The following is a 12,943-nucleotide window of genomic DNA, read 5'->3' on the forward strand; positions in this document are numbered from 1 at the left end:
GCTTGTGTGTTTGCACAGACACTTGAAAAATTAGGGGGAACATTGCATTCCACCCTTTTCCGATCGAGGACCATGGACTTAGAGGTGCTGACCCTCATCCCAATCGCTTCACACTTGGCTGCAAACCGCTCCAGTGAGAGCAGGAGATCACGGCTTGAAGAAGCCAACAGCACCACGTCATCTGCAAAAAGCAGAGATGCAATGCTGAGGTCCCCAAACCAGACACTCTCAACGCCTCGGCTGCACCTAGAGTCCATAAAAGTTATGAACAGAATTAGTGACAAAGGGCAGCCTTGGCGGAGTCCAACCCTCACTGGGAACGAATCCGACTTACTACAGGAAATGCGAACCAAACTCTGGCATCGCTGATACAGGGACCGAACCGCCCTTATCAGTTGCCCCGCCACCCCGTACTCCCGAAGCACCCTCCACAGAACTTACCAAAAGACACGGTCAAACGCCTTCTCCAAGTCTACATACACGTGGACTGGTTGGCCGAATTCCCATGCTCCCTCGAGGATCCTGCCGAGGGTGTAGAGCTGGTCCACTGTTCCACGGCCAGGACAAAAGCCACACTGATCTTCCTGAATCCGAGGTTCAATCTCCCGATGGACCCTCCTCTCCAGCACCCCTGAATAGACCTTACCAGGGAGGCTGAGTGTTATTCCCCTGTAGTCAAAGTCAAAGTCCGCTTTATTGTCAATTTCTTCACATGCCAGGCACACAAAGAGATCAAAATTACGTTTCCCACCGTCCCACGGTGACTAGACAGTACACAACACTCACATCAAACAGCACAAAGAGTAAAAACGAACAGACAAGAGCAACAAATAAGTAATAAGCAAATAACCCAAATAATAAACAATAAATAAATAAATAAATAGACAAATTAGAGCAGCAAAATGGAGCAAGCGCGCTAATAGCAGACAGCCAGATCATAGCGCAAAAGAACAGGACGTCATGTAGCAGAGGGTGGAGGGGGGAGGGAATTCAGGATCCGGACAGCTTGGAGCACGAAGCTGTCCCTGAGTCTGGTGGTGCGGGAGCGCAGGCATCTGTATCTCTTCCTAGAGGGCAGAAGTACAAACAAAGAGTGAGCGGGGTGACTCTCATCACACACAATCGCAGCCGCTTTGCGGGTGAGACGGGAGGCGTAAACTTCCTTCAGGGAGGGGAGTGGAGCCCCGATGATTTTACTTGCAGTGGTCACTATGCGCTGCAGGGCCTTCATGTTGTACTCAGAGCAGCCACCACCCCACACAGCGATGCAGCTGGAGAGGACGCTCTCAATGGTGCCACGGTAGAATGTGGTCATGACGGCGAGAGGAGCACTTGCTCGCCTGAGTTTCCGTAGAAAGTACAGGCGGCGCTGGGCCTTCTTCGCCAGCGACGCAGCGTTGGTGGTCCAGGAGAGGTCCTCACTGATGTGCACCCCCAGGAATCTGGTGCTGCTCACTCTCTCCACCACAGCACCGTCGACGGTCAACGGCAGGTGGTGGGTGTGACCCTTCCGGAAGTCAATGATAATCTCCTTGGTCTTGTTGACGTTCAGCAGAAGGTTGTTGTCCCTGCACCATGCGGCCAAAAGGTCGACCTCCGATCTGTAGTGAGTCTCGTCGCCACCGGTGATCAGACCCACCACAGTTGTGTCGTCGGCATATTTCAGCACGCGGTTGCTGCTGTAGGTCGCAGTGCAGTCATGCGTCAGCAGGGTGAAGAGCAGCGGACTGAGCACACAGCCTTGAGGGGCCCCCGTGCTCAGCGTGATGCTGCCGGAGACATTGTCGCCGACACGGACTACTTGAGGCCTCTGACAGAGGAAGTCCAGTAGCCAGTTGCAAAGGGAGGTACTGAGGCCCAGCTTGTCGAGCTTGCAAATGAGACGCTGTGCAACAATGGTGTTGAATGCAGAACTGAAGTCCACAAACAGCAATCTCACATACGAGTCCCTGTTCTCCAGGTGGGTGAGGGCAGAGTGGAGGGCAGAGCAGACGGCATCCTCAGAGGACCGATTGGGTCGGAAGACAAACTGGAAGGGGTCAATGGTGGGAGGAAGAACAGATCTGACGTGCGCCAAGACAAGCCGCTCAAAGCACTTCATGACGATGGGGGTCAGTGCCACAGGGCGGTAGTCATTGAAGCAGGAAGGAGCAGGATTTTTCGGCACAGGTATGATGGTGGCAGCCTTGAAGCAAGACGGGACGATGGCCTGCTGCAGGTAAATGTTAAAGATGTCCGTGAAGACATCCATCAGCTCCTCAGCGCAGTCCCTCAGCGCCCGTCCCGGGATGTTGTCCGGGCCCGCTGCCTTACGGGTGTTGATAGCAGCAAGCGCCCTCCTCACGCTAATGGCAGAGAGGCACAGGGGCTGTTCGCCCGGAGGGGAAGGGGTCTTCAGCGGGCAAGTGTCGTTCTGAGCGTCGAAGCGACCAAAGAAGTGGTTCAGTTCGTTGAGCAGAGGGACGTCGCCCTCACAGTTCCGCAGCGCGGGCTTGTAGTCCGTGATAGTCTGTATTCTGCCACAGGCCCAGAGCATCACTGCTGTCCTTGAAGTGGGCAGTGATCTTGGAAGAGAACGCCTTTTTCACATCCTTGATGCCCCGGACAGCTTCGCCCGGGCTGATCTCACGCCCGCTACATCGCCAGCCCTGTTGGCTTTGTCTCTGGCCCTCAGCAGCCCGAGGACAGCCCCTGTCAGCCATGGCTTCCAGTTAGCCCTAGCGACAACGTACTTAGTGAGGGTCACATCATTGCACTTTGCGATGTACACAGAGTCAGCATACACCTCAATGTCCGTCCGATTGTTGCATGTGGCCGCCCGCTTAAACATTTCCCAGTCCGTAGTGCCAAAGCAGTCTCGAAGAGCATCAGAGGCCCCCTCAGGCCACACTCTAACTCGCTTGCGAATCGGCCTGGAAGTTCTCACTCTCTGTCTGTACAAGGGGGGGGGGGGGGGGTAAGCAGAACTGTGACGTGGTCAGAAAGTCCGATGTTGGGGAGGGGGGTGGCCTTGAAAACTCCTCTATGTGCAGTGTAGATCAGGTCCAGGAAGCTGTCACCATGAGTTGAAAAATTAACATGCTGGTGAAGCTTTAGAAAGACAAACTTCAGGTCAGCATGATTAAAATCACCAGCGAAGATGATGAGACCGTCAGGGTGCGCCGTCTGCTGATCACTGACAATCTGATACAGTTCACTAAGGGCCGTGATCTGTCACCTCCAACGTTGGAAGGCGGGATGTAGACCGGGACAAGCAGAATCGCAGTAAACTCCCTTGGTAGGTAAAAATGACGGCATTTAATGATCACAAACTCCGCCAGTGGCGAGCAGTGTCTGCACACAACTACAGAGTCCCGGCACCATTCGTCGCGGATGTAGACACAGAAACCTTCTCCACGCGATTTTCCCCCTTTTTCAATGGCCCGGTCCGCCCGATAGCACGCTAGCCGCTCCAGTTGCACAGCAGAGTCCGGAATGTTGACATTCAACCAAGTTTCAGTGAACACGAGCACACAGCAGTTACTCACTGCCCGGTTCGTGGATCTCAGCAGACGAACATAATCCAGTTTGTTGTCCAGCGACCGAACGTTCGCCAGAAGAATGGAAGGCACGGCCGGGCGAGTTGGGAACGCCGCTAGCCTGGCCCGGACGCCTCCGCGCTTGCCCCTCTTCTGCCTCCTCGCACACCGCTTCCAACGCTGCCTATCCGGGGAAGGAGTAGCCGATGAGTCCGGCGTTGATTCAGGCCGGAGTAGTCCCAGTGACTTTAATGTCCCCGTATCAAAGTTCAAAACGCCGCAAAACTAGCTCACGCCGACACTATAAAATTGAGACAAAGTAGGCACTGGAACAGTCCCCTGACCTTTTTTTCTACAAAATGTATGTCATTGTAATGCAACTCTAAAATTGAGCATTTACAATGTTGGTGTAGTTCATTTGACTTTATTCCTCATGAACAAGCATGGTGGGGACATAGTCGAATGCAAAAACTGAGAATGTCAGGAAAGCAAGCACAGGTCAGGAATGTCATCCAGGAAGTGGTCTGAATTTAGATTTCCTCTTCATCTCATAGCTCCATTGCGTGGAGACTGTGATGAGTGGTCCTTAGTGTGCTGACAAAAACATATACAGTACAGTTTTCTTTGGGCTTGTTTTTCCTCTTTCAGGCTCACTCACATACAGTGGAATGTTTTTGTTTAATTTGTTGCAGTTGTTGTTTCCAATCAAAATATTTACATTTTCAACATGTATAGAGTGCTGCTTAGTTGTTAAGCGTGTGTGCCTCTGCAATTTTCTAATATGTAAGCAGTTGCGAATATTTGATTTTTTTATATGAGGTACCGCATCCATTGCATTCAGTGCACCTTTGAACAAACAGTGTATTGGACATGAAGAAGAAAAAAACTTCTCAATTGGAATGTAAGCTGCACGACATCCCGGTTGGCCAATCACACTTGTTTTCATTCGCACATCTGGAGGAAACTGTTTCAGGAGTGTGCAGTGACCTTTGCAGGGGCAGGTGCTCATTGTTGAAAAGGGGTTATGGAACTTGTTTTGGATGTGGAAAGAATCTAAATATAACATGCACAGAATGCTAATTTGTGGTCATTCAATATAAAGTATTTGTAGTTCCATACTGGACAGCTGGGTTAACAAACCTTTCAAAATTTTATGGAAATACTGCAGAGGTGGAGGCTTCAGTGAGGGCATGGACAGGGCTACAATATAAGACTGCATTTTCCTTTAGGATGGAAATCAGTGAATAAGATATTGTGAAAAAATAGACACTTGCCTTTAGGGCAGGGGTGTTCAAACTCATTCCAGAGGGGTGTATCAGCCCACAATTACTTTGACCTCAAGTGTGAAGGGGCGGGGTGCTATTCCTCAACCAGTTTCTTGCCATATGATACATGCTTACCAACTTTGGGTTGTGAAAAATACGTTTTTTTTTCATTGGATTTTCAACCCCTAATATCACTCTGTGGACCACTCAGTGACAGGTTGAGAGAAATTCTTTTAAAAATTTCACACATAATTTGGACACCCCGAGCTGTTTGATGTCAATTGTAGCACTTGACAGCAAATGCATTATTCTGCTGAGAGGAGAAAGTGTCATCTTGCAGCATGGCTAATAATTTAACATAAAATCTGTCTGTGTAAACAAACAGATGAGACGAAACAACTTTTTGTCTCTCTGCTGTTTTATTTTACTAGCTAGTACTGTGCTGAAAAGAACAGAAATTTTATGGAAAATTAAACACACATCTATCTCCCGGTTCTTTTCTTCAACCTCTTTGATTTTAAATGTTCATTTTTTGTGTCCTGATTGTTAAATTTGCTTCAATAAAGTCTTGTTCTAATTGCCGTATTTTTTTTACCCCTGCTAGTTGGGGGCTCCCTGACCCTCCATGTTTCATTGCAAAGTTTTTAGAGTACTGTGCCGTTTGGATGGAGGCCATTTTCTTGCACTACTGGACACATGAGCAAAGTAGGGGAACCTTCGTGGTGAGCAGCTTGGTTGGAGGGAAGCAAGCAAGGAGGAGCCTTGATGCAGGCAGGCGGGAGACACTGTTGAAAATCGGGTCTCCTGCCTAAATGGGTACTATGTCCCACACTCTTACTTCCTATTGTGGCAAAAGCACAAACAGGAAAATGAATTGGAACACTGATTGTTTCTACTTGTCGATGGGATCAGCCATTCAGTGTTGGGCTTGAGTCTGGGAAACCTGAGCATGTGGTTTGATCCTCCCACTTTGCCATAATCAGCCATTGCAATGTACCGTAATTTTCGGGCTATAAGTCGCGTTTTTTGTCACAGTTTGGGGGGGGGGGGGGGGGGGGGACTTATACTCTGGAGCGACTTATATGTGATTTTTTTCACAAATTTTAAAAATTCAAAAATCCGCGACGTAGTGAAACCGCGATAAACGAACCGCGATGTAGCAAGGGATTACTGTCACTTGAACTGCAAGTGACGTCACCCATGCCGCGTGGTGATTGTTTACATAAAGGACAAAGGATTCGATCACGGGATGACGAAGGTGACGAAGGGCCCCACGTACTACGGGCATCATTAGCGGCTTTGTTTGTAAGTGGCACGGAGGACAAAGAGTTTGAAGGATTTAATGATTTGAAGTGACACAGAGGGTTTGAAAAACTATTATGGCTTTTACGCACGCCCGGTCCTTCTCGACGGGAACTCTCTTTCACCTCCATGGATGGAAGTCGGGGGCCGGCGCTCGGCCGGGTGGCTGTCCGGGGACGGTGGGTGGGGCTCGGACATGGCTTTTACGCACGCCCTATTCTATGGAGCTCTCTTTCACCTCCGTGGCTGGAAGTTCAGTATTTGTTGGCTCGTTGAACTCTTGTTTTGTTAAATAAAGAGCCGTTTACCAAACCCACGTCTTTCCTGGTACTTTGTTAACGCTACAATATAGTTATATATTAGATCTGTGCGGCGCGCACACGGCGTTGTTGACATAAAGAACGAGGAATTTGATCAATGGATTTAATGATTAGGAGTGACACAGATGGTTTGATGAACGTGTTATTTATGTAATACTTATTTGAATAACTCTGAATGTTACTCAGGCCCATTCTCAGCTCCTCGTTTGTGTATGTAACGTTAGCATACCGTATCGTTTAGCCTGTTGTTGCTAATTCATGTCTGTTCTTGGTGTTGGATTTAGATAAATAAATTTGCCCCAAAAGTGCAACTTATCCTCCGGTGCAACTTATATATGTTTTTTTTTCGCTTTATTGTGCATTTTATGGCAGGTGCGATTTATACTCCGGAGCGACTTATAGTCCAAAAAATACGGTTTATTATCACCTATCTCTCGTCTACTCCAGTCCGGCTTGTGAAAGTCAATTCAAAATCAAATTAATTTCTGTTTGTTAGTGCCTACAATTATCCCTAACAAACATGAGTCCGGGTGGTAACACAGAACAACTTCAGAAAAATAAAGAAAACATTTTCAAACCTGTGTATCTACTCTTATGTTAAATGTAGTGAACAGAAAAACTCAAAACAGGCCTGAGAAAGTCTAATATGAATTGATACATCACTTTAGCATAGCAGCAGCAGCAGTAGCAACAACAAAAACACTTGCTACAATCTGGCATACTGTTGCAACTTTTTTGTTCAACTGAGACAAACATTACTTGCTCCCAGTCTCCTGAATGTAGAAAAGCTCCCTGTAGACAATGCTCCTTCCCCTGCCTCTCCCTCCCACTCACCACCATCCTAGATAATTCTCTTCCACCCACTGCACTCTCTTCCTGTTGGTGGCACAACAGGAAAAGGGCTCAGGGAGTTGGTAAAGAGAAAAAGTTGAATGGTTAAGTGCTCCATCCTCTTTTCTTATTTTCCACGTATCTGTCAGGAGACTTGTGCGTGAACAGGCGTCTGGAATCATAATGTCATCAGAGGATCATGTTGGTGACAAACCAGGTAATGCTAGACAAAATACAAGATGTTAAGTCAATAACACCCTCCTTTTTAAAGAGTCATCATAGAATTGACAGCACTCAATCTGTAGGGATTTTGCTTTCAAAACGAAATTACAATTATTTTAAGAGCAAACAAAATTGGAAGTGGTTGTGGGGATTGGCGTATGCTTAAAGTGTGCAATTGAACAAGGCAAGAATTGTGAAGTGTGCGAAATTCCCTCCCTGTATCTCCTTTACAAGAGACTGGTTATTGCCAGTGTCATAGCTAAAGGGTTTTGTGTTTGGATCTTGATACAGCACTTTTTTTTCTTTTGTGAAGTTCAGATGTTTTCTATTGCTTGTGCTGGTTCTCTTCAGCCTTCCTCACACATGTACAAAGAATGTACTGTCCTACAGGTATATATTTGGCCATTAAGAAATTTATAAAACCTGTACGTGTCAGCAAGTATGAATTGACTGTGTGCCAGCTATCCCATCTTTCACTGTTATTAAAGTAGCTGTGATAGGTCCAGGTTAGGTCTGCATGATTTTGGAATACATGCAATATGCAATATGGTTATTGATACGTGCAATATTGATAGTACATTGGCCTGAAATGGCCAAATAATAAGGTCTGTGAAGGGGCAGGGAAGATGCCTGTTGTTTGCTAAAAAAAAACTGCGCTAGATCATGCTACGGGGATGCAATACAGATCCGGTGTTTTTTCTACAATTTTGCTACTGGTAGGCAATGTAGCTGTTACAAACAATTGTGGTGGCAAAGATTGCTCCAACGATTAATACTGGGTAGTATTCAATCAATATGAGGATTGTGACTGTCACTGTCTTTTGTTTGATTTGAGAAATAAGAAGGCCATTAAGAGCAGTGGTCTTAATAGAAGTGGTAAGGGGTTGTATGTTAACACCCATTTTGTCAACCAGGCAGCAATCGATTAAATTATCATCTGCCCCTGAATCCACCAAAGCAGATAGAGGGAAAACAGATTATTCCAAGACAGGGTGGCTGAAAGTGTAAAACGGAAAGACAAGGAGGTTGAGATGTGGCTTATCAACATAATTTTACCAGTAAGCCTGCCCCTTTTATTGACCGTTTGGAACAGCCATATAGCAGCCATTCTGTCCACAATATAAACATAATTTAGCCCTATGCCTGCACACAGCCTCCATTGTAGACAGATGTGGATGTCCTAGTTGCTGAGGCTTTGCTTCTTTGCATGCCTCAATGAAGCGGAATTTAAGGGCCACCAGAAACAATAAGATCCTTGACGCAGCTCTATAGGCACTACACTAAATTACACACTACACGACACGACACTGTTATATTAGGCCTCTTAATAATTAGATAGCTGACTTAAACTAGGCTGTTCTGTTACTGTGACCTTTCCTAATGGTTTGGCATCTTATCTACTCTTGGCACACTTACTGTAATTTTCGGACTATAAGTCGCATTTTTTTTCTTAGTTTGGGTGGGGAGACGACTTATACTGAGGAGCGACTTATATGTAAATTTTTTTACAAATTTTCAAAATCCACCCCCCCCCCCCCAAAAAAAAAGGGAAACCGCGATAAACGAACCGTGATGTAGCAAGGGATTGCTGTAATTTGAACTGCAAGTGACGTCACCCATGCCGCGTGGCGGTTGTTTACATAAAGTACAAAGATTCGATCACGGGATGACGAAGATGAGGAAGGGCCCCACGTACAACCGGCATCATGAGCGGCTTTGTTTGTAAGTGACACGGAGGATGAAGAGTTTGAAGGATTTAATGATTTGGAGTGACACAGAAGGTTTAAAAAACTATTATGGCTTTTACGCACGCCCGGTCCGACTCGACGGAGCTCTCTTTCACCTCCGTGGATGGAAATCGGGGGCCGGCACTTGGCCGGGTGGCTGTCCAGGGATGGTGGATGGGGCTCGGACATGACTTTTATGTACTCCCGGTCCTACTCTACAGAGCTCTCTTTCACCGCCGTGGATGGAATTCGGGGGCCGGCGCTCGGCCAGGTGGCTGTCCGGGGACGGTGGATGGTGCTCGGACATGGCTTTTACGCATGCCCGGTCCAATTCTATGGAGCTCTCTTCCACCTCCGTGGCTGGAAATGCCACCTCCGGGGATGGAAGTCCACGCCGCCGCACGCCTGGAAGTCGACTTTGTTAACGCGACAATATAGTTATATACTAGATCTGTGGAATAACGCCGAGGCTGACGTCAGAGCGCACGTGCGGCATTGTTGACAAACGACGAGGAATTTAATCAATGGATCTAATGATTTGGAGTGACACAGATGGTTCGATAACATTGTTGCAATATGATAGTTACTTGAAATATACTTTATATATCGTAATATGGGTCTGTGGAATAATTAGAAATCAATCAATCAATCAATCAATCAATCAATCAATCAATCAATCAATCAATCAATCAATCAATCAAGTCAAGTTTATATAGCCCTAAATCACAAGCAGTCTCAAAGGGCTCTGTCCTCTGCATTTAACCCATCCCCATGTGATTTTGATCCATCCCCTGGGGGAGAGGGGAGCAGTGAGCAGCAGCGGCGCCGCGCTCGGGAATCATTTTTGGTGATCTAACCCCCCAATTCCAACCCTTAATGCTGAGTGCCAAGCAGGGAGGCAATGGGTTCCATTTTTATAGTCTTTGGTATGACCCGGCCGGGGTTTGAACCCACAACCTTCCAGTCTCAGGGCGGACACTCTACTACTAGGCCACTGAGCTGGCAACTTACGAGTTCGATGTCAGCGGCGCGGCGTATATGCAGCGCATACGCAGCATTGTTTACATAAAGGACGATCGATGGATTTAATGAATTGGAGTACACAGTTGGCTTTATAAACGTGTTATTTATGTAATAGTTATTAGAATAACTCTGAATGTTACGTCAGGCCCGTTCTCAGCTCTTCGTTTGTGTTTATGTCACGTTAGCATACCTATCGTTTAGCCTGTTGTTACTCGTTCTTGGTGTTGGATTTTGTCGAATACATTTCCCCCAAAATGCGACCTATACTCCGGAGTGACATATATGTTTTTTTTCCACGTTATTGTGCATTTTATGGCTAATGTGACCTATATTCTGGAGCGACTTTTAGTCCGAAAAATACGGTAGTTGATTTCAGTTTAGGCCATAGAGCCAAAAACAGTCACATGGGAGAGTCAACCGTTGTGGGTGGGTGGTCGAGAGCAGTGGTCCCCAACCTGTTTTACGCCATGGAACGTTTACGTGTCAGAAATATTTTTGCGGACCGGCCTTTATATAAATAAATAATACATGTATTTAAATAAATAATACATTTATGATAAATACGATGAAATAAAATGATACGATTGGCATAAAAACAGGTATAAACTACATAAAAAAAATTCAACATTACGTTGAATAAGTGGGAGCACTGAGCTTGTTTCTCAGAAATGAGCCGGTCCCATCTTGGCATAATTGGAGACAATGACACCCGAAGTGGTTAAGGTTTGTTTTTTAATGCAGGATGCTTGGTCTCCATGTGCCGAAGCAGTTTTGAAGGCTTCATTGCCTCGTTAGCTAGCCTGTTGCCACATATTATGCAGAGTGGGCTTGGCGCGTCAGAGTCACCTGTGGCGGTAAATCCATATTTTAAGTAGGACTCCAGAAATGTTCGTTTAAATGCAGCTTTCCTTTTCTTAGAAGTCGTAGCCTCTTCCGTCTTCTCATTGGGCTTTTTTCCCTTTCCGAAGAAACTTTCCAAACAGCTCTGTTTCATGCTCAATCTTGCTTGCTTCGCGGGCTCGACTGAGGTGACATGTCACATGACCGAGACGAGCGTCTTGACCTGAACTGACAGATGTAATTGGGAGAGAATCGCTATTTTTTTTTAAAATATTTTTCAAAATAAATTCTCACTCATTTTTGCTAGCTTGTCACATGACCGGGACGAGCGTCTTGACCTGAATCAATTGATCGTCAATAAAATTTGTATTATTTTTATTTATTTTTCTGTGCAGCCCGGTGGTTGGGGACTACTGGTCTAGAGTATAATAGTAGGAATCTTGGAAGTGGGCATAATCTTTCAAAAAAGGCTTCATGGCGTGGCTTGATCTTTCTGGCAGCCAATAAATAGTTCAACTGTGTGTGTGTGTGTGTGTGTGTGTGTGTGTGTGTGTGTGTGTGTGTGTGTGTGTGTGTGTGTGTGTGTGTGTGTGTGTGCGTGTGTGTACGCGGGCGCGCATGTGTGTGCTTATGTATGTGTGTGTTTGTATTTTTTTATGCTTTTTATTACGTAATCAGCGTTAACAGAGTTAACATGTGCAGCCCCTACACAGGCAATGAGAAAGCACAAGACTTTTCATTGTTCATGCCAACATGACATGACCTAGAAACTCTTTGTTTGACAAGCCACAAATTAGTCACAGCTACTGTGGAAAACAATTATACAATGTAATCAATGGCAAACTTTTTTAATTTACACTTTGTTGCAGGTTTGGTCAACACATATGCAACCATCTGATCACTAGGATAATACTCTGAGTATTTTTCTGTTCACTGTGGATTGGATGAAGTGATACTTAAACGTCCACTTCCTTACACCTCTGTCGATTGACAAAATGTTTGGCCAAAGCAACCTGACCTTGGTTATCCTCAAATACCTAATGCATACTTGTATTTATCAAACGGTGCAAGATACGGACACTGCTGGATAGTAGTTGCCAGTGCAATGTACTCAAACTCACAAGCGAACAGTGCTATTGTTGGCTGTTTTTTAGTTTACCATGATACAAGAGCACTGCCTACAGACAGGCTGACACCATAACCAGACATACAGTCTGCATCACTGTATGCATGTATACCTAGGCCCTTGTCATTTTTCCTGGAACATAATTTCTTGTCATATGTGCCTTTCAGTACATGCTTAACTGTACCATTGTTGTTCAGTTGGTTCTGTAAAGTGTGGTGACAATTTGCAAACTATAAAACTCAAATCAAATCTGGTACAGACAGTCAAATAAAAGAGCCATTCTACTGCCTCTCTGTATTTTTTTTTAACATCACTGTCATCTTGTGTAGTTCAGTTTCGATTCACATGGTGTGGATCTAGGTTTACAATTGTGCATATCAAATCGTTCCAGATTGTGACATTATTACACTGTTGTTATTCTGGTTAAAATTACTGCCTAGAAAATGTCCAAGTCTACCCAAATCTTGCATCCTAAACCTTGTTGTTTAACTCAACAGTCAGGCTTATGTCCCCAAATATGTATTCTAATTCTACACTTAATTCCCATCAAAATGATGTATAATACAGGGAACTACCCCAACAAATGATAAAGTTAAGCAGTTTGAAATCCCTAGTTATGAGAAAAGCATGTTTACAGGTTTGTAGCGCATACCTCTTTCGAAAATCCTTAGCTACTATTACCTCAGGAAAAATCGACCTCAAACTTTCAGGAAGTGTTGAAAGACGACTGGGAAGTAAGTTCCAATCCCAAGTAAGGACATCAACTGAA

General features: G+C 45.5%; 1 protein-coding gene across 5 annotated transcripts in view; it reads left to right on the forward strand.

Annotated features, from left to right (window-relative positions):
- The window catches only part of exoc3l1 (exocyst complex component 3-like 1), a 137,741-nt gene that overhangs the window by 2,972 nt on the left and 121,826 nt on the right, over positions 1–12,943 (forward strand). For 4 of the 5 annotated variants that reach the window (XM_085913786.1, XM_085913789.1, XM_085913788.1 and 1 more), the window contains exon 1: positions 7,306–7,453. The exons of the other annotated variant lie outside the window; for it this stretch is intronic. In XM_085913786.1, coding sequence (XP_085769912.1) covers positions 7,420–7,453 — 34 coding nt within the window. In that variant the 5' untranslated portion in view covers positions 7,306–7,419. Of the gene's footprint in view, positions 1–7,305; positions 7,454–12,943 lie in introns of those variants that run through there. 5 annotated transcript variants of the gene reach the window in all.

The sequence above is a fragment of the Syngnathus leptorhynchus genome, chromosome 6 (assembly GCF_054491065.1).
Source record: "Syngnathus leptorhynchus isolate UIUO chromosome 6, UIUO_Slep, whole genome shotgun sequence".
In the NCBI taxonomy this organism is placed as follows: domain Eukaryota; kingdom Metazoa; phylum Chordata; class Actinopteri; order Syngnathiformes; family Syngnathidae; genus Syngnathus; species Syngnathus leptorhynchus.